General features: G+C 42.8%; 1 protein-coding gene across 1 annotated transcript in view; it reads right to left on the bottom strand.

Moving 5' to 3' along the window:
* CRYBG3 (crystallin beta-gamma domain containing 3) overlaps positions 1 to 22259 on the bottom strand; it is a 300493-nt gene extending 278234 nt beyond the window's left edge. Inside the window, exon 1 of the mRNA XM_073616985.1 lies at positions 21631 to 22259. Within this exon, the coding sequence (XP_073473086.1) occupies positions 21631 to 22028 (398 nt within the window). The 5' untranslated portion in view covers positions 22029 to 22259. The remainder of the gene's footprint in view (positions 1 to 21630) is intronic.
* Positions 22260 to 23328: the final 1069 nt, after the last annotated feature.

The raw sequence follows: 23328 nt of genomic DNA on the forward strand, positions 1-23328 counted from the left end.
GGGGTTAATAGTGCGTCCACTGACACCAGTGTTGGGGGTTAATAGGGTTAATAGCGCGTCCGCTGACACCAGTACGGTTGTTTTTGAAGTTTGAAAGTTTGCATGTGGCCTCCAATGGGATATGAAAACTTGTGGCCCTCAGGTAATTTGAGTTTGAGACCCCTGGTTTAGAAGATGTTTTTCTAAACTATAGGCGCGTTTAGCACTTCAGCATGTATTTATTTCAATGGCCAGAAATAATTAAAGTTTTGGCCAATGAAGTAAACACTGAAACTCCAAACTCTGCTAAACTCACCTACTAGTTTGAAAAAATGCAGCTTAGGTGAGTTCATAACGCTGATTTTCTATTGTCAGCATTTACAAGACACCAGAGTGCATAAGGCCTTACAGAACTATCCTCTGGTGTAGTGTTAGCATGTTAAAAAAAAAAAAAAAAAATTGCAAGAAAACGCACATAAAAATGCTAAATTTAAGTGCTAAATATCGCAGAACATAAAAGTTTAACGCATTCAGTAAATAACGCATGAGTTATTTTAACTGAAAAATGTATGCAGTATTTATCTCTAAGGCCCCTTTCACACTAAAAATAGCGCCTGCAAACCGACCTAAAACTGCCGCTGCTGTTTCTTCAGTGTGAAAGCCCCGAGGGCTTTCACACTGAAGCGGTGCGCTGGCAGGAGAGAAAAAAAACTTCTGCAAACAGCATCTTTGGAGCGGTGAAGGAGCGGTGTATTCACCACTCCTGCCCATTGAAATCAATGGGGCAGCGTGGCCATACCACCGCTGTAGCGGCGCTATGCGAGCGGTTTTAACCCTTTTTCGGCCGCCAGCGGGGGTTAAAACCACACCGCTAGTGGCCGAATACTGCCGCTAAAACGACGGTAAAGCCGCACTAGAAGTAGCGCCTTTTTACCGCCGACACCCCCACCGCCCCAGTGTGAAAGGGGCCTTAGTGAAAAGGGTAACTGTAAAATCAATTTAAAATACAGCTAGGTTTTTAAGGAACACATAATTAAATGAAACTGTAGTCTTTTATATTTTTTTTAAAACTCTGCCTGAATTATTTCCATTTTTATGTTTGATTAAAGCACAGCCAGAGCCATACATTCATAATTTACTATTAAAAACAGCCCCACCTTTAGCCTATGATGTGCACAAAGCCCAATCAGCAGTTCTGAGGAGTTCTGCATTAGAACTCTGCAGACTCCTAATACCACAAGTGTTCTGTGTGGTAAGAACTAGCACCCTGGCTTCTGTACATTGTGGTTGAGTAGCTTTGCCAAAATCTGACCGAAACATGTGTTTACATTTACAGAATACATTCAATCAGAGCTGTCCCAGATACAGCTATTGTGGTGTGTAAAGCAAGTTTTGATTTTACTTTCACATTTTTACATACTTGCCTATATATATATATATATATATATATATATATATATATATATATATATATATATATATATATATATATATATATATATATATATATTTTTTTTTTTTTTTTTTTTTCAGAAATAAAAAACTGATAATTGACATGTGCGTATGTATTCACCCCATTTGTTATAAAGCCCATAAAAAGCTCTGATGCAACCAATTACCTTCAGAAGTCACATAATTAGTGAAATGATGTCTTCCTGTGTGCAATCTAAGTGTCACATGATCTGTCATTACATATACACACCTGCAACACCTAAGAAAGAGGCACCACTAACCAAACACTGCCATGAAGACCAAGGAACTCTCCAAACAAGTAAGAGACAATGTTGTTGGGAAGTACAAGTCAGGGTTAGGTTATAAAAAAATATCCAAATCTTTGATGATCCAAAATCTATCATAACCAAATGGAAAGAACATGGCACAACAGCAAACCTGCCAAGAGATGGCCGCACACCAAAACTCACGGACAAGGAGGGCATTAATCAGAGAGGCAGCACAGAGACCTAAGGTAACCCTGGAGGAGCTGCAGAGTTCCACAGCAGAGACTGGAGTATCTGTACATAGGACCACAATAAGCCGTACGCTCCATAGAGTTGGGCTTTATGGCAGAGTGGCCAGAAGAAAGCCATAACATTCAGCAAAAAACAAAATGGCACGTTTTGAGTTTGCAAAAAGGCATGTGGGAGACTCCCAAAATGTATGGAGGAAGGTGCTCTGGTCTGATGAGACTAAAATTGAACTTTTTTTTGGCCATCAAAGGAAGCGCTATCTCTGGCGCAAACCCAACACATCACATCACCCAAAGAACACCATCCCCACAGTGAAATATGGTGGTGGTAGCATCATGCTGTGGGGATGTTCTTCAGCAGTTGGGACTGGGAAACTGGTCAGAGTTGAGGGAAAGATTGATGGTGCTAAATACAGGGATATTCTTGAGCAAAGAAAATCTGTGGTCATACTTAAAGATTGCTGTTCACAAGCGCAAACCATCCAACTTGAAGGAGCTGGAGCAGTTTTGCCAGGAGGAATGGGCAAAAATCCCAGTGGTAAGATGTGGCAAGCTCATAGAGACTTATCCAAAGCGACTTGGAACTGTGATAGCCGCAAAAGGTGGCTCTACAAAGTATTGACTTTAGGGGGGTGAATAGTTATGCACATTGACTTTTTCTGTTATTTTGTCCTATTTGTTGTTTGCTTCACAATAAAAAAGAAAAAAAAAAAAAATCTTCAAAGTTGTGGGGATGTTCTGTAAATTAAATGATGTAAATCCTCAAACAATCCATGTTAATTCCAGGTTGTGAGGCAACAAAACACGAAAAATGCCAAGGAGGGTGAATACTTTTGCAAGGCACTGTATGTCATTGGTGTATCCAAAGGAACACACTGCTCCATAGAGGGGTGAAGGCATCTAGCACACCTTAAGTGTAGAATTCTGAAGATTCTTCCAGAAGCTGTAGCTCTGCCGGAAAGCTAACAGAGGAGCTGGTGCAGGACAGGTGAGAATTAATACTGTTCTTTTGGCAACAGAGTCATATGAATGCTTCTATTGCAGACTTTTCCATCTAGAAAGGCCACATGTCTGGCTGATCCTCTTGATTCAGAGGTCAAAGATGTTTTCAAGGACCTGGAAGAATACTAATAAGGATACTAATAAGGACTTATGACTGTTCACTAATTTCCCTGATCTGCATGCTTTTTCTATATCAGACGCTCAGAAAGTGCTGAAACCAGGAAATCAGCATAACAGCCAGGCGGTTGGAATTTTTATAAATAGGTCAACCATGGTCGCCTCCATACTTCTCTCATGACAAGATTACTTCAAAAACGTAGGTGTGGCATTCATCTACAGATCTTATCTCTTTTTTGGCCAGGCTTACATACATACATTTTACAAGAAGCACTGCCCGAGGTCTTCCCACTTGTACTCTGGTTTGGCTCCAGTATTATATTATAAATCAGAAAGACTAATTTGTCTCAGTGTTGCACAGATCATATGATCATATTTAATTCTAATTAGAAAGCTGGCCTCAAGCTGATTGGAATCCTCTGATTTATGAAACACTCCTGCGCTGGAAAGTTAATACTCTATACATTATCTCAGACATCATTAATTTCTCTCCATGTAGATTATATAATGCACGCGGGTTGTGCCATGTCATGCAGAGTAATTCACGCTGGCAGTCATCTGAAATGCCCACAGCTCTTATATCTTTGGAGTGTGTTTTATTTGCCAAGCTTGTGCTAGTGTGCCAAGTGCAGATGTGAAGCTCTGGCATAGATCTGCGCTCCTCGTTTGGATTTTGGCCTCTGGTCTAAATGAGAGGGGAAATGATGTGTATGTTTTGGAAGAGGTCTAGCTGAAATATCCAGAGAAAAATCAGGTTACAAGATAAGTAATGGCCATTAACTGAAGTTCAACTTGTTTAGACAACCTGCCAGGTCAGCTAATTATACCAAAGATTTTAGCAGGCGTTATTGCAGGCCCTTACCTGCGTGCGTTCTATAAATTTTGTGATAAACTATTACAATACACTTCTTAAGGGCCGGTTCACATCTGTGCACTGTTTTTTTTGGTGAGGGGCGTTACCATTGGACTTTATAGAACATGCAATAAAGTGTTTCTAAATGTGATTTTTTTTTTTTTTTTTTTTTAAATTAAAATAACTAACATGTTATACTCACCTGCTCTGTGCAATAGTATTGCACAGGGCAAGCCTCTTCCTCCTCTTCTGGGGTCCCCCGCTGGCGCTATCCACTCCTCTTCTGTATCTGTCCCCATAGTAAGTGGCTTGCTATGGGGGCAGATGTGCGGGCTTGCTCCCAATCCATAGACACACACAGCATGGCTCAGCCCCACCTCCACTCACAGGATTTGACTGACAGCAGCAAGAGCCAATGGCTCCCACCGCTGAGCAAACATCCTGTTAGAAGAGAAAAATGGGGAGAAGAACTGCAGAGGGGCACAACACTGGATGGATACAGGACTCAGGTAAGTGTTTGGGGGGGGGGGAATACAGCAAGAGGGAAAACGTTTTTATTCATCTTAAAGCGGAGCTCCACCAAAAAGGGGAAGCTCCACTTGTCTGCCTCCTCCGCTGCCACATTTGGCTAGCACCTTTTGGGGGGGGGGGGGGTACCTGGTTTTGACAGGTACCTGCTCCCACTTCCAGCTCAGTTCGCCATGGTGAATTGAGCCGGAAATTCACCCCCCCCCCGCAGCCAGCCCATTCACAAGGTGCAGCACGCTTCGTGCATGCGCAGTAGGAAACTGTCTGTTAAAGCTTCAAGGCTTCATTCCCAGCTTCCCTTTGTCAAGATGGTGGCACCAGCACCCGATAGTCAATTGAAAAATCGGGTGAAAACAATGCGGGATATCTGGACAGGTAAGTGTCCTAATATTAAAAGTCAACAGCTACAGTATTTGTAGCTGCTAACTTATTTTTTTTGGGGGGGGGAGCCTGGAGCTCCTCTTTAATTCAGGGAATGCATTATGGTAAAAAAAAAAAAAAAAAAAAACCAAGAACATTTTTAGCTTTAGAACTAGTTTAACTACCTCCTGCCCACCGTATAGTAAAATGATGGTGGGCAGGATCCCCTCTCGTTCTGGGGCAACGTCATATGACACTGACAGAGTGTAAGGCGAGGAGAGCCGATCAGCGGCATCTCCTCGCAGGGGAGATTGTACAGGTAATAAGGGCACTGATCATCAGTGCAGCCCCAGCAGTGCCCATCAGTGACACCAATCAGTGCCCATCAGTGACACCAATCAGTGCCCATCAGTGACCATCAGTATGGAATATCAGTGCCCCCTCAGTGCCACCTCATCAGTGCACATCAGTGAAGGAGAAAAATTATTTATTTACAAAATTTACTGACACAAACTAAGAAAAAAATATATTTTTTCAAAATTTTCGGTCTTTTTTTTTTTTTTCCCCCTAAAAAAAAAACAAAATAACAGCGGTGATTAAATACAACCAAAAGAAAGCTCTATTTGTGGGAAGAAAATTATAAAAATGTCATTTGGGTACAGTGTTGCATTATCGCACAATTGTCATTCAAAATGTCAGTGCTGAAAACTGAAAATTGGCCTGGGCAGGAAGGGGGTAAAAGTGCCCAGTATGGAAGCAGTTAAAGATGCAGCATGTAGGCCTTTTCATTTCTAAAGTCTTTTGAGTGTAAAAGACATATTACAAAGGTGGAAATGATACAATGAATTTGCAATCATACCGTGATACAGGAATAATGCAGTCCCAGAATGGACATACAAAAGTGACAGTAGACATGGTGCAATATCAATCTAAACCAAAATAGTCAAGAGACACTCACAAAAACACATTCTCAGTATTTATCCTCAAATCTAGATTTTGGCAAAGAGGGAATAACCAATAAGAAAGGTAAAGGGAGTGTAGAGAAAGAGAAAAAAAAAAAAAAAAAAAAAATAGGGGTGGGGGGGCTTAGGGGCAGGAATTAAAAGGGATGATATGTGGGAATTGCGGAGAAATGTGGTAGAAGGGAAGAATATGGATTGGTGTAATAGGTTAGGATAGTTGCTGCATCAATTTTCCATTGAGTTCACCTATTGACTACCCAGCAAGTTTTCTGTAATCCTGAGAGTGCACAAACTCTGTCCATCTGGCACTAGAGCTGCATGATTAATCACGGAGAATCGTTCTTGCGATTCTCCACCCGCCACGATCGCAACTCTGGATTTGGGCGAAACTGACCCATCAAGCAATTTGTTGTAATGTGCTCACATTAAAAGCGCGCACCGCGGTGTCCCCGGGATGTTTCCTGTTTCCCTGTTGCGGAGGGGAGGGGAAGCCGTCGGAGCCAGCGTGAAATGTCTGACGTCACTCGGCAAAGAAGAATGTGATTGGTCGGGTATGGTTTCTTCTGCCCAGAGGTCTCGGGGACAGCGCACCAGCACAAGTGTGACTGCAGCACTGACGAATTTACAAAATGTGAGCCGCTATACTTTTTTTTTTTTTTTTTTTTTTAAGAATCAGCAAATGATTTCTTTGTAATCTTAATCTTTCTCTTTCAATCAAGTCTCTCTCTCTATCACTCTTTCTCAATCAATCACTCTCAATTTGAGAGTGATTGATAGAGAGAGATTGATTAATTGAGAGAGGGAGATTGAGAGTCTCAATCACTCTCTCTCAATCAAGCACTCTCTCTCAATCACTCAATCAATCTCCTAAAAAAAAAAAAAAAATTACGTCGCAAGAATCGTGAACTTTTTATTCTAAGCAAAAAAATTGTGATTCTCATTTTGGCCAGAATCGTGCAGCGCTATCTGGCACTTTGAAATTTTTCTTTTTCTTTTTTTTTAACACACCACACCTAAAATGCATAGAAACTTGAAAGGTTCTGTCTTTACCATAAATACATGATGAGTCACGTAACTGCCCACCTTGGAATCAAAGATCAAAGTAACACAAAGTAACAAAGTATTTCATGGTTACTTCTCTTTAACTTTAGCGGTCAGTAGGGATGAGCTTCGAGTTCGAGTCAAAAGCATGTTCGACTCGAACATTGGCTGTTCGCCGAACAGCGAACAATTTGGGGTGTTCGTGGCAAATTCGAATGCCGCAGAACACCCTTTTAAAGTCTATGGGAGAAATCAAAAGTGCTAATTTTAAAGGCTTATATGCAAGTTATTGTCATAAAAAGTGTTTGGGGACCCGGGTCCTGCCCCAGGGGACATGGATCAATGCAAAAAAAAGTTTTAAAAACGGCCATTTTTTCAGGAGCAGTGATTTTAATAATGCTTAAAGTCAAACAATAAAAGTGTAATATCCCTTTAAATTTCGTACCTGGGGGGTGTCTATAGTATGCCTGTAAAGGGGCGCATGTTTCCCGTGTTTAGAACAGTCTGACAGCAAAATGACATTTCGAAGGAAAAAACCCATTTAAAACTACCCGCGGCTATTGCATTGCCGACAATACACATAGAAGTTCATTGATAAAAACGGCATGGGAATTCCCCACAGGGGAACCCCGAACCAAAATTTAAAAAATAAAAGACGTGGGAGTCCCCCTAAATTCCATACCAGACCCTTATCCGAGCACGCAACCTGGCAGGCCGCAGGAAAAGAGGGGGGGGACGAGAGTGCGGCCCCTCCTGAACCGTACCAGGCCACATGCCCTCAACATTGGGAGGGTGCTTTGGGGTAGCCCCCCAAAACACCTTGTCCCCATGTTGATGAGGACAAGGGCCTCATCCCCACAACCCTGGCCGGGTTGTGTTACCCCAAAGCACCCTCCCAATGTTGAGGGCATGTGGCCTGGTACGGTTCAGGAGGGGGGGCGCACTCTCGTCCCCCCCTCTTTTCCTGCGGCCTGCCAGGTTGCATGCTCGGATAAAGGTCTGGTATGGATATTTGGGGGGACCCCACGCCATTTTTTTTTTTTGGCGCGGGGTTCCCCTTAAAATCCATACCAGACCTGAAGGGCCTGGTATGGAATTTAGGGGGACTCCCACGTCATTTTTTTTTTTTTTTAATTTTGGTTCGGGGTTCCCCTGTGGGGAATTCCCATGCCGTTTTTATCAATGAACTTCTATGTGTATTGTCGGCAATGCAATAGCCGCAAGTAGTTTTAAATGGGTTTTTTCCTTCGAAATGTCATTTTGCTGTCAGACTGTTCTAAACACGGGAAACATGCGGCCCTTTACAGGCATACTATAGACACCCCCCAGCTACGAAATTTAAAGGGATATTACACTTTTATTGTTTGACTTTAAGCATTATTAAAATCACTGCTCCTGAAAAAACGGCCGTTTTTAAAACTTTTTTTTGCATTGATCCATGTCCTCTGGGGCAGGACCCAGGTCCCCAAACACTTTATGACAATAACTTGCATATAAGCCTTTGAAATTAGCACTTTTGATTATTCATGTTCGTGTCCCATAGACTTTAACGGTGTTCGCGTGTTCGAGCAAACTTTTTTCCTGTTCGCATGTTCTGGTGCGAACCGAACAGGGGGGTGTTCGGCTCATCCCTAGCGGTCAGTACTGTTTACACCACAATTTATGCATTCTGGATGCGTTTCTGCCTGTGCATTTTTTATGTGTTTTTAGGCTTCATGTAAACTAGCCTACATTTACTACGGCGGCGGGAAAATGCAAAATTGCAACGCATTTTTTGCTGCGTTGTGTTTTCCCATGGCCATGGGTCAAAACGTTCCCATTCTGTACACAATTCTTCTGCGTTCAGGAGAGGGAGGTTGAAGCTCACCTGAATGCAGCAGCTCCTAAACTCTGCTAAAAGCCTATGTGTACGTGGACACATAGGCTTTTATGAAGTTGAGTTTAGGAGCTCTGACAAAAAAAAAAAAAAAAAAAAAAAAAAAAACCACGCCAAAATCTTCCAAAACTCAAGTTTAGGAGTTGCCAGTGTAGGCTAGTGTACATGAAGCCTTACCTCTCTTTCTTCTTCATCTCAATTGAGCGTATGTGCATTTTTGATGCACTTTGCCATATTCCATACAAAAAAAAATGCCACGTTCTCCTTTTGTTGACTGCACTGGAACGCACTGCACTGGTATGAACTAGGGCCATAGGAATCCATGTTAACACTGTCCATGCATTTTTGATGGAGAATAAAAACGCACTGGACTGCATCTGGTATGGAACGGCCTTTAGAGAGGGAGGTAAGAAAAAATAGGGAAGGTTGTCTTTTTGATATGTTCAAAGTGACCCTAGAGGAGCCTGTCTGTGTACACAAATACCATCAACCCTTTCATTACTAAGCCAGTTCCACAGGAAATATTTATTTATGGTACTTATATAGCGCAGTCAATTTACGCAGCGCTTTACATATACATTGTACATTCACATCAGTCCCTACCCTCAAGGAGCTTACAATCTAAGGTCCCCAACTCACATTCATACATACTAGGGACAATTTAGACAGGATTCAATTAGCCTACCAGCATGTCTTTGGAGTGTGGGAGGAAACCGGAGTACCCGGAGGAAACCCACACAGACACAGGAAGAACATGCAAACTCCAGGCAGGTAGTGTCATGGTTGGGATTACCAAACAGCAACCCTTCTTACTGCTAGGCGAAAGTGAGATTCGACTTACATACAACCAGCCTGCCGAATTCACTTGCGATTATCGCTAGTGGCTGCTATAGCTGCTAGCGAAAATTACTGTCTTCTCCCGGTGGGGACGGCTTCCCCTGCCCACCGCCCCACCCCTCCCCCCGCAGGAAGATGACAATGGCCTGGCAGGGGGGGTTTCCGCATCAACACTCTCTGTGGTAGGTTAAGTGTCTCCTTTTCAAACTGACCCTAGTATGTATGCATGTGAGGTAGGGACCTTAGATTGTAAGCTCCTTGAGGGCAGAAACTGATATGAATGTAAAGCTGCTGCATGAATTGTTGGTGATATATAATTATCTAAAATAGATAAACAGCTGTAAGAGAGAGTGTATTGGGTTTGTGTAAAGGCTGTCATTAACTGGCTACAAAAAAAAAAAAAAAAAACACAATATAGTTTCCCTTTCAATGTTTTCCCTTGAGGTGACTTTTTTTTTTTTTTTTTTTTAAAGGGTCAGGGTTAAGGCAAAAAGACAAAGACAGTTAAATTCCCACTGCAGGTGTACGTAATTTCTTATTTTACTAGCTCTAGAACCTGACTTCTGATGTCTGATTGGCAGTCCTAACATGATGTGTTAGAAAAAGGGGTCTCCAAACTGAGGCCTGTGGGCTGGATGTGACCCTTTGCTTGCTTTTGCCTGGCCCTTGGGGGACAATTCCTCCCACGGACACCACAGATGGGGAACTATTCCTCCCACGGACACCACAGATGGGGAACTATTCCTCCCACGGACACCACAGATGGGGAACTATTCCTCCCACGGACACCACAGATGGGGAACTATTCCTCCCACGGACACCACAGATGGGGAACTATTCCTCCCACGGACACCACAGATGGGGAACTATTCCTCCCACGGACACCACAGATGGGGAACTATTCCTCCCACGGACACCACAGATGGGGAACTATTCCTCCCACGGACACCACAGATGGGGAACTATTCCTCTCACTGACACCGCAGATGGGGAACTATTCCTCTCACTGACACCGCAGATGGGGAACTATTCCTCTCACTGACACCACAGATGGGGAACTATTCCTCTCACTGACACCACAGATGGGGAACTATTCCTCTCACTGACACCACAGATGGGGAACTATTCCTCTCACTGACACCACAGATGGGGAACTATTCCTCTCACTGACACCACAGATGGGGAACTATTCCTCTCACTGACACCAGAGATGGGGAACTATTCCTCTCACGGACACCAGAGATGGGGAACTATTCCTCTCACTGACACCAGAGATGGGGAACTATTCCTCTCACGGACACCAGAGATGGGGAACTATTCCTCTCACTGACACCAGAGATGGGGAACTATTCCTCTCACTGACACCAGAGATGGGGAACTATTCCTCTCACTGACACCAGAGATGGGGAACTATTCCTCTCACTGACACCAGAGATGGGGAACTATTCCTCTCACTGACACCAGAGATGGGGAACTATTCCTCTCACTGACACCAATGAAGTCAATTTTTTACTCTCACTGACCACCAAGCCTATGGAATTGTTTACTCCCACTGATGCCAGGACATGTTCTACTCCCATTGGTCACAGTTCCCCCCCCCCCCCCCTTAAAGTTTGAAGGGCAGTAAACTGGCCCCTTTTTTGGAAAGTTAGTATAACTTTAATATTACTATTGATTTAGGTTATTTAATCGTAGGACTTTCAGAAAAAAAAAAAAAAAAAAGAAAAAAAAATGTTGAAAACATTTTCTGACAATAAAGTTAAAAAAGGGAGATCATGTTCTAGTTGACACAGTCCAAAAGAATGCAAACCACATTCTTCAGTACTGAATCACATAGCAGGAGCCTGAAGGGATGGGACCTTTTATTGCCTTGGCCAAAGGTGTTTAACCTTTTCCATCTATTAAAGTACCAAGGGTCACATTTTTTTAACGAAAATATTGCTTTGGGGCCACCATTAAAATAAACAGTTTTAATGACAATCCATTAGAATGAATGACATACTGTATCTAATTATGAAACAAAGTCTCTACTGGCAGATACCATTTTAATTTCTAATCTGGAAACCTCAAATATCTACTAGGGTACATCATTTTAATTTCCAAGACAATACTTGACCCCTGCATTTGGCATGTCATTTCCCTAGATCCTTATCGACTGTGTTACAGGTGAAACAAAGCAATATTTTTTAATAGCACCTACAAAAAAAAAAAAAAAAAAAAAATCCACAATTAACAAGGAAAACAACATCGTAGACCTCTCTACTACCCAACCACAAAACTACATAGAGCAGCCCTAACCTCCTCCTCTCAGGTCCCCCACCAGCACTCCTGGCTCCTCCTCCTGCCTTCTGAGTCCACCCACAGCAAGATGTCTGCCATGGGTGCACTCATGCAGGCTCAATCCGCATCTATTGCCACGCACAGTGTGGCTTGGCCCCTCCCCTGCTCCCTCTTCACAGGATATGACTCCCGCTGCTGCATCTGAGTCCTGTGGGGAGGGAGAGCAAGAGCAGTGATGGATCAAGATCTTACTCAGGTAAGTATGAGGGGTCAAGCTGGTCATAGAAGGTTTTTTTTACCTTAGTGCAGCAAATGTATTAAAGTGTTACCAAACCCAGGACCCTGCATTTACTATATCTGGTCTCCCACAGTACACAAAACATGGAAATGCAATTATTTTAGTAAATATAAACTGCTAAATACCTTTTCTCATCAGCAGTTATAGCAATCTTGTGGACTTCTATCAGTGTCTGGCCAAGCACTGGTTACAGGCTTGTAGGTGGAGTTTTTATTCTCCTCTGACTGTTCTATGAGGCTGCATGACCCCTGACACTGTCTGGGCAGTGCTGATTGGCCATGTGCTGATCACATGCACCCTCCCAAATAAAAAAAAAATTAAAAAAAACTCTAGCAATACACACCAAACTGAGCATGTGCAGAGTGTCTCCTAGGGCTCTGTTCTATTAGGAGATGGATTGGGGACAGTAAATAAGAGGAGAATCAGAGAAGACAGGATCAAACAGCCTTTGTACACAATGTGCAGGATTAACCGCTTAGGTCCCACAGTGAGTATAAATAGCATGCTTTTAGTAACACTTGAAGGTAAAAAAAAACCTTCTGGCTTTACAACCACTTTAAGCTATGTAAAATAAAGTTTCATAAACTGCATACACTTATTGAAATAACTTTTTCCCAACATTATTAGAGAAAAAAAAAAAAAGTCCACCCAAAATGAATATTTCAAACGAAAATGTCTTTCTTGGACAGAAGCCAATGAGTTTGTCTACCCATCACCTTCTTATATTTCTTTAGGATTCAGACGGCACCCAAATCCATCCACCTGTCATTCACATTACAAGGAGATCCCTGGAAAGTGGACCTTTCATTAGTGATATTGCAGCAAGAGGAGTGAGAATCCCTAGCTTGTACTACAGTGAAAATACCAGGATCCTTGCTGGGTGTTTCAATACTGAAATACATTTTCAGAACATTTGTTAATTCCTTCAAACTTTTTGTGTTTCCCAAATACAATACTTGTGTTTAACTAGATATAGAACATCTCCAACCACAATCCCACTTCTCCTTTCATGCTGCCCACATAGCAGTGACTCAAGCTATGTCCGATTACTCATAACACAAACCAACGGCTCCTTCTACAAAGGCTTTAACTACGTCTTACTCATTGGTGCCTAGAAACTCATTTTTACAGTCTGATCTCTACAAAGTATTGAACAAGCTCTGAATATTGACAGCCATTCCAAGGAAGTTATTCTGGGCATTTGGTTTATCTGAGCAGAGCATTGTAGAACGATGTACTGGGGGAGCAAAGCACCCAGCCGTATAGAATGTATGGAATCCGATTTTAATCATGATGACAGATGAAGGGAAAAAAAAAGCTAAGGCACCAAAATGTCATGCTGGATGATGATTGACCAGACTTTACTGGTCCTTAATGTGAGATGGCACCTCTGTGAAGTCTGCTGTGTTATGACTTATAGTTAATAGAACATGTACCAAAGCCTCGTACACACGATGAGATTATCGGACAAATGATCATCCGTTTTTTTGCATGCAAATCTCAGATCGAATCTGATGAGTTTACTAAAGTCACAAAAACTCCCGTACGACAGAAAGAAAAAAAAAGAAAATCGGAAGTGATGTCATGTGTTGTAATGCATTTGTATTGTATTTTCAAACGATAGCTGTACTGGTTAAATGAAAATCATACGATCTGGCACCGTACGAAAACATTTTTTTGTGCATGTTCAATAGAATAATAAATCGGATGAACTGTCATGATCGGCTCTCGAAAGCCCTGTACTAACGATCCGATTATCGTACGATCAATTCGAAAGCGGTATTTTCCGTACGATTTTCTGATTGTGTGTACGAGGCATTAGACAGCAGCAGATGAGGAACTACAGTGGGGAGGTCTCACTAGACCCCAAGAGACATGAGAATCCACAAAATGATTGAGACTTCCAATGTCAGACTTTGGTTCTAGGTAAATGAACCTTTCACAGTGCTCAGTATATAATCCCATCCACCCTCTTCACTTTAGACACATATAAAAAAAATGCATTAAACTGAAATCTCAGACATGAGAAACTATGGGAACTGCCCCAAAACTGTGCTGTCCCGGGTCTCACTTTTCTAAAAGTTGGAAAGAAAAGGACCCGGTGTCTCTGCTACTGCATTGTTGTCATTAAAAAAAAAAAAAAAAAAAGTTAGGGGGGCACCAAAATGAAAATTCTGGACCATAACCGAAAATTCAGGATGCGCTTGGCTGAAAACCAAAACAGACAGTTTAACCGCTTCAGCCACGGAAGATTTTACCCCCTTCCTGACCAGAGCACTTTTTGCGATTCGGCACTGCGTCACTTTAACTGACAATTGCGCAGACGTGCGACGTTGCGCCCAAACAAAATTGACGTCCTTTTTTTCTCACAAATAGAGCTTTCTTTTGGTGGTATTTGATCACCTCTGCGTTTTTTATTTTTTGAGCTATAAACAAAAAAGAGCAAAATTTTTTTTTTTTTTTTTTTTTTTTTTAAACGCAATATTTTTTACTTTTTGCTATAAAAAATATCCCCCGAAAATATATAAAAAAAAATATTTTTTTTCCTCAGTTTAGGCCGATATATATTCTTCTACATATTTTTGGTAAAAAAAAAAAAAAAAAAAAAAAAAAATTCACAATAAGCGTATATTGATTGGTTTGCGCAAAAGTTATAGGGTCTACAAAATAGGGGATAGTTTTATGGCATTTTTATAATTTTTTTTTTTTTTTATCATTAGTAATGGCAGCGATCCGCGATTTTTTATTGGGACTGTGACATTATGGCGGACACATCGGACACTTTTGACACTATTTTGGGACCATTGTCATTTATACAGCGATCAGTGCTATAAAAATGCACTGATTACTGTGTAATTGACACTGTCAGGGAAGGGGTTAACCACTAGGGGGCGATGAAGGGGTGTCCTAGGGAGTGATTCTAACTGTGGGGGGATGGGCTTCAACTCACATGACAGCGATCACTGCTCCCGATGACAGGGAGCAGTGATCTCTGTCATGACAAGCCAGAACGGGGAAATGCCCGGTTTACATAGGCAGTTCCCCGTTCTGCGGCTCCGTGACACGATCGCCGAGAGACTGGTGGACATCGAGTCTGCCGGTCCCGCTTGCACGGTCTCTCTGTACACAGCACGCACGCACTGCTATCCCCGCCTCTTAAAGGGGATGTACAGGTATGCCCATTTGCCCACCGCTGCCATTGTGCCAACGTATATCAGCGTGCAGCGGTCGGCAAGTGATTAAAAAATACAAATCAAAAAAGTAATTAATATAGCTGGCTTTTTTTTCGTTGAAGTCAATGGGGGGGGGGTTTGCATTGAAGTCAATAGGATGCGATTTTGCATTTAAGTAGCATAGGGGGGTGGTCTATCAATCAAAAAGTGCATCCCGTCAGATAATGCCTCCGATGATCTGTGCATGCGCAGTATGCAACGTCACTACAGGTGATATGGTGATCAGCTGCGGTGACGTCAACACTGCGCATGTGCAGATTGTTGGAGTCATTATCCGTCGATCTGCAAAGGGAGAATGTAATTGTGCAACACAACGAAATCCGCCTGTCACATGATCGTCAATTCTCCTGCATGAGCAGAGAGGCAGGCAGAACCTGACGACTACAGTCTTCCTTTTCAGATGATCGGATAATGCCTCAGTCAATCTGCGCATGCGCAGTGTTGACGTCACTCCGGCTGATCAACATACCAGCTGGAGTGCCGTTGCGTCCTGCGTAAGCGCAGATTGTCGGAGGCATTATCTGACAGGGAGCACTATTCGATAGGACAGGGGACGTTTCTGCATTGAAGTCAATGGGACGCGATTTTGCTTTAAAGTCAACGAGATGTGATTTTGCATTGAAGTCAATAGGACACAGCATGCCATTATCGCCACTTTTTTTTTTTATATCGGCCAAAACGTTGATAACTCTATTTTAAGCCGATAATTTTCAGCGGCCGATATTTTGATGCACCCATAGAAAATGTTATTAGCCAAAAGAGGCTCTAGGACTAGGTGATCTGTAGAGAGCAGGGTGTAGCAATGGTTTCTACACTCCTGGATGGATTGTAAGAGGAACATGGATCCAAAGAGTCCTGACCCTTCTGATTTAAAATCATTGAACCAGTTACAGCCGATCTTGAAAAAAATTTTTTATTGAATTATTAGACATAGAGTGTGTTCCAGGGAACTAGGGGATCCCTTGTTTTACTACATTACTATGGGAATATGTTCCAGGCTAGAAAGTAAAAAAAGCATTACAACTGTTTCATTGGGTGATACAGCTGCACGATTAATCGTTTAAAAAAAAAAAAAAAAACACGATCTTGATTCAACCCCCCTCACAATCTTAATCCAGCATTTCCACGATTCATGTAACAAGTGCAGAGCAGTTCCCTGCTCACAGCTGTCAAAAAAAAAAAAAAAAAAAAAAAAAAAAGCAGCCAGCAATGTTTATCAACAACATTGCTCAGAGCTGAAAGAGAGATAAAAAGAAACATAGCAACTTTCTGTTCATTTACAGAACACAGGAACTAACTTTGGTCTGACACTTGTTGCTTACAAGTTAAAATCAGTATTTTATGCTAGAAAATTACCCAAACACATACATATATATACATATTTTAGCAGGGACCCTAGAGAATAAAATGGTGGTCGTTGCAATATTTTATGTCACACTGTATCTGCACAGCAGTCTTTAAAACACATTTTTTTGGGAAAAAATACACTTCAATGAATTAAAAAAAAATAAAATAAAAAGTAAAATTAGCCCAATTTTTTTGTATAATGTGAAAGATGTTAGGCCGAGAATTGTGATCTTTATTCTAAGCAAAAAAAATTGTGATTCTCATTTTCTCCAGAATCCTGCAGCTCTAGTGGGTGATCAGATGTGAGTAATAAATAGAATAAACCGATGGAGTATATTGTCGGTCTATAGCGAGACCCTGGAGGATACCAGGAAAACCAGGGAGCTGCAACACATGTACACATTTGTTCTCTGAGCAAACCAAGAGATCCATGAAACAGTTCAAGGAAGGACCCGAGTAATAGTTACAATAGAGCAAAAACGAAAACAGCTCACACAAACAATTGTTTTGTTTTTCTAATAAGACTTCATCATGTTGGATCAGACACTTTCGACTGCGGCACACACAAAAATCGCATGGAGGTTTTTGCATCGTTTTGCATACTTAAGTCCCGTGGCTTTACACTTTTTATAAACTCACAGCAACCAATCAGATTTTACTTTACCAAGTCAGATATTTTAAATCCTCTATGCAGGCAGAAAAAAAAAAAAAAAGACCTATTAGGGTCTCCCGAAATAGTTACTAGATTATAAAATGAGGAGAAATCTAAAATGTAATGGTTGTCACCTGAACAGGATTAGAAGGATATCTTCCGGTTAGGACACTTGTCTTCATGACACCTGTCACAGGTGGAGTTTCTTGTAATGGCCCATACACATGATCAGAAAATCGTATACACCACTTTCAAAGCGATCGTCCGATAATCTGTCGTGTCTATATTTCCCTCGCACACGTTCCTGGGAACAAGGCTCATCGATAGCGAGTGCTGCAGCAACTACCAGCTGCTTACTGGAAACTTCACAGATATAGTAAATGCACATATTCACCAGCCCACCGGATCCTCACATGTCGTCCAAAGGATCACATCACAGGAGAAAGTGCGATGTTTCAGGCATGTGACGAAGGGGTCCTGCATTGCACTTCCTCTTGTGATGTGATCTTTCTGCAATTAAAACCTTTGGATGACATCTGAGGATCCTTGGTGGGCTGGCGAATATGTGCATTTATCGTCCGATAATCGATCATTAGTACACAGCTTTCCAGAGCCGATCCCAACAATTCATGTGAGATTATCCAATAGGAAAAGCATGAAAATGTTACTCATACAATACCAGATGTATGATTGTATGATTTTCATTTAATCAGTACAGTTTTGCACCCGAACATACAATACAAATACAATGCAACAAATTACATCACTTCCAAATGTTTCATTCTGTTGTACTAGAATTTTCGTAACTTTAGTAACCTCTTCATTTTCGATAAGGAGACAAGCGTGCAAAAAAAAAAAAAAAAAAAAATTGACGATCATTCTTGCAATCAGTGACGGCCCGTCCACTAGGGGCACTAGATGCATGGATTCCAATGGGGGAGGGGGGGTTAAGCACGTGATTTGAGCCAGAGCACTGCACTCCGAGCCCACCCAGTTGTGTTACAATAGCAAATGAACATTCGCTATTGTAACACTGAATCTCCTTCCGGCCAATCAGGATGCGGGTTACGAGACCCGTCACCCAATTGGCCGAAAGGATATGCGCGGAGAGGAGGGAGAAGACGCATGCAGGGGAACTGAGCAGCAAACAAGTATCCCGCAGAGAGGCCGGTGGTGCCCACCACGCTGCCTGCGAGATGGGGTAAGTGCAGGTCACTGACTGACTCACCAACTGGGGGGGTGTCGCCTGTGACCTGGCCGGCCAACTGACCGGGGAGGGTTGGGGGGTGCCGTTCATGACTGGGGGGGGGGGGGTGGATTGTTTGCCGCCCACCCCCCAAAAGAAGAGCACCAGCCGCCACTGTGTTCAATAACCTCATGTGTATGAGACATTCGTTTGAGGAGATTTCCACTCACTTCCTGTTATGGTCATGTGGTTGGAGACAGGAAGTGAAATAAAACTTCATTCCCCCCCTGTCTGTTTTTGGCAGACAGGATCGGATTGGATGCTGGTGGGTGTCAGTGGACACAAGTCAGCTGACATTCGACACTCCATAGAGAACTATTGATAGTCCAATTGGGTCCACCTGAATAACAGACAGACGTACCCGATCGTTCCGCTGGTGTGAAAGCAGCGTTAATGTCAAAGCTTACTGAACAAGCTGAGGTAAGAATGGGGGAACCAAGAGTAATAACAACAGATGTTCTAACCCCGCCCTGCTTTGTACAAAACAGTGCTGACTGTGCTTCCACTTTAAACAACGTTCAATGATATTTCATTAGGGTAGCACAGTGGTGAGCACTTCTGACTTGCAGCACTGGGGTCCTTGGTTCAAATCTCAACCACGACAATGTCTGCATGGAGTCTGCATGTTCTCCCTGTGCTTCTATTCATCTCTCGAGTTTCTTTCCACCCCTCATGGAAATGACAGTAGGTTAATTGGCCCTTGTCTGAATTGGATCTAGTATGTGTGTATGGGTCTAAACACCCAACCTTGGCCTCCTATGGCAGACTCAGGTAGGATTCTGTATAGTGGATGATGCAGTTCTGGTGCTCAGGTCAGACATGGAGCCATAGGAAAGAGTACAAGTCAAGGTTAGATATACTCCAAAGATGGGAATGTGTGGATGGGACACGACTGAGGAACACCAGAGGTAGCTTTACCTGTAGACAACAAAATTCCTACAACCTCCTACTAGAACTTCTCACCTATTCCCCCGCTGTATATTCTCATTCCATTCACAACAGTAATATATACCATATCATATCTTCCCACCAGGACCAAAACAAACACACAATATGGATCCTTGGAATACCAGCGCTACAAACACGTGTCACTGATACTTCCCTGGCATCTCTGTTCTCTAGACATTTTTTTTAGGGGGGGGTATGATTTTTTTTTTAAAAAAACAATAAATATACTTTACTAACAGAAACGAATACATCATACTAATTATACTATAATATAAAATAAATAAAAATGTATATAATACTAACAATAATAATATTTTTCCAATAGATACTAATACTTCATACCAATGCTCCTATAATGTATAACAAATAACAATGTAATACTAATTATAATATTTTGCTAATACTTCATACAAACACTGCTATAATATATATATATATATATATATATATATATATATATATATATATATATAAATAAATAAAATGATAATATAATACTAAGAATAATACTTTACTAACAGATTGTAAAGTGTATGTAAACTAGCACTATCTCTTATTTGCTACCTTGTTGGTCTACTAAATATGTAATTGAAAGCGTTTCATTGTATCCGTTTAGCAAATGCAACAAAAAAGTAGCTGTTCATCCAGCCAGAAATCTTGTGAGCTGATAACTTCCTCCAATCTCTGCCTCTGGACTGCTATCAGTTAGCATTGTTCTCTGCTATCTTCATGGACTGCAAAACACCTCCCCCTGTTATACAAGAAGGTATTCTGTAGTTCTGACACAGTGTTATATAATCTTAAAGTGAAACTTTACTTAATAAGAAAGTTTGAGAAAAAGGGAATTTATTAATGGAAAAGTGACACTCACTAGGGGAGATTTACTAAAACTGGTGCTCACAGAATCTGGTGCAGCTGTGCATATTAACCAATCAGCTTCCAGGTTTTAAGCCCCTTTCAGACAGAGCAAAGTCCATCAAGTGGATCTCTCCACCGATCTCTCCACGGATCCCGCTGAGCAGGTGGATGACAGGTCCGTGTCCTCTCCACTATGCAGAGCAGACACGGACACAGTCCTCTCTTCTGTATGGGTGGTTGGATAGATGTTTGTCTGTTTCCATCCGACTGTCCACAAGACAGATGTTGAACATATCCCCACCTGTCTGTTTTTGGCAGACAGGATCGGATCGGATTGGATCCTGATGAGTATCAGTGGACAGATGTCCGCTGACATTCGCCTCTCCATAGAGAACTATTGATAAGCCAATTGGGTCCACCTGAAAAACGGACAGCTGGACCCGATCATTCCGCTGGTGTGAAAGCAGCATTAAGGTCAAAGATTAATTGAACAAGCTGAGGTAAGAACTTGTATATGTGGGCTACTAAACACAAGGATCCAATATTCATAATACATCGATAGTAACAGAGGTAATAATATTGTAACAACTTTCAGCTGTCTTCCAGGTAGTAGTCATAAGTAATAATAATAATAAAACAGAATTAAACAAAACGGATCCAATACTCCCGATAAGGCAAAAGTAGTAATGGTAGTAATAATGATAATGTAGATCAGTGTTACAGGTAGTAGTCCTAGTCGTGGTGTTAGTAGTGGGCTGGGTAGTAGTAGTAATAATAATAGTTTAATAGGAAGATCGTGCTACAGGTAGTAGTCCTAGTTTTGGTGTTAGTATTGGGTTGGGTAGTAGTAGTAGTAATAATAGTGTAATAAGTAGATCAGTATTACAGGTAGTAGTCCTAGTCGTGGTGTTAGTAGTGAGATGAGTAGCAGTAATTTGGGACCAGCAGTAACCATAATGTAAAAAGTTATGCCAGTGTGGTGATGATTGGGGGGGGCAGTGACTGGTGGAGGTGATGGGTGGTTGTCCTGGTGACGGTAGTAGTAGTATTGGGAGTAGTGTTGGGAGTAGTAGTAGTAGTAGTATTAGGAGGAGTAGTAGCATTAGGAGTAGTAGCAGTATCGGGAGGAGTAGTAGTACTATTGAGAGTATTATTGGGAGTAGTAGTAGTATTGGGAGGAGTAGTATTACTATTGGGAGTAGTATTGGGAGTAGTAGTAGTAGTAGTAGAATTGGGAGTAGTAGTACCTGTGTTGTTCCTCTCCCTGCTCCTCCTGGGAGGAAGTCCTGGAGAAGCCCTTGGCCCTGTCCTGCTCCTCCTGGGGGCCCCTGGCTCCTCCATTGGTGTCCTTCCTCAGGGAGAGTCTAGAGGGGCTCTTCTCCTGCTCCTCCTGGGGGCCCCTGGCTCCTCCATTGGTGTCCTTCCTCAGGGAGAGTCTAGAGGGGCTCTTCTCCTGCTCCTCCTGGGGGCCCCTGTCCTGGGATTGGCCCCTGAAGAAGAGTCTGGACAGGCTCCTGTCGCTCCTCTCTGGCTCCTCGCCGGTCCCCTCCTCCTCCTTGTCCTGGGAAGGGCTCCTGGAGAAGAACCGGGAGAAGCTCTTGGCCATCTCATCCTGCCAGGAGCCCGGTCTCCGGCGGGTGCCCATCTCCTACTTCCCGGTACGAGGCAGTGGGCGCTCCGGGGACATGCGGGAAGTTGGTGAAGTTTGGGGGGGGGAGGTGTGTGTGTCAGTCGGGAGTCTCCATAGAGTGACAGGAGAGAAGATCAGTGACCCGGAGCACAGCGCTGCGCCTTCTACTCATCACACGGCTGCCCCCTTCTCTCCCTGCAGCCCGTTCCTTGGCCCCGCCCAGAGAAGGAGGAGGAGGTGTGGCCGGCCGTCCTCTTTGACGGTCTGCTCTCAGTACACACGATGAGCCCCGCCTCTAGAGGCGTGGCCGGCCGTGTCCTTCTCCGGACACACGATGGCCCCGCCTCTAAAAGTGCCAGGAGGTGTGGCCGGCAGTTTCCCTCTGCGGTCTGATCTCCGTACACACGATGGCCCCGCCCTTGAAGGCGGGCGGAGGTGTGGCCGGCCGTGTCCCTCTGCAGACACACGCTGTCAGTGCTCGGTCCCTGTGTGCGCCTGGTGGTGGTATATAATTATATCTGTCTGTATTTATTATCATTGTGTTTTACTGTCACATGTCATTTCCTGATGTCACCATACATGTCACTGCAATGCATTAAGTGACCTCCACATACTGTGAGATAAATCAGGATTCACCAATCTCCTCATATCCTGAGTGTGAAGACTCACACTCACTGATGTCACACAAGTCTTCCCTGTTCCCACCATCTAGGGATCCTAAAGTACAACTAAACACAAAACTTTTTTCTTTTTCATTTTGGATAAAGTAAGGGGGGGGGGGGGGTATAACCCCTGTCTTTTCTATTTTCTTTTTGCCATTGGTGTCCCACTGGGGAGATTTCCCTTCACTTCCTGTCCTATAGACACAACAGGAAGTGAGAGGAAGCAATCCCTCCAAAGTGAGGGAATCCCTGGTTGTCACAAGAACTAGTGTCCCCATTGGAAGATTTCCCCTCTATTTTTGTTCTGGGGACATCCCAAATTTGGGATTTTCTTTTACTTTTAATGTTAATGGTACACAGGACCAGTAGCGGCCCATCTATACAGGGCGCTGGGGCACCGCCCCCCTAATCCATGCGTCCGGCCCCCTAATCTACGTGCAGGGCGCCGGATGCATGGATTTCAATTTTTTTTTGTTTTTGTTTTGAAGCACACGATTAGAGCACGAAGAACACTGCACCCTGAGCCCACCCAGTTGTGTTAGATTAGCAAATTAATATTCACTATTGTCTTCCTGATTCTCCTCCCAGCCATTAGGGTCTCAGAACTCCCGGCCAATCGGGTCTCAGGACCCACTTTCTGTTCGGCCGAGAGG

Source organism: Aquarana catesbeiana, linkage group LG02, assembly GCF_042186555.1.
Source record: "Aquarana catesbeiana isolate 2022-GZ linkage group LG02, ASM4218655v1, whole genome shotgun sequence".
NCBI classification, from domain to species: Eukaryota; Metazoa; Chordata; class Amphibia; order Anura; family Ranidae; genus Aquarana; species Aquarana catesbeiana.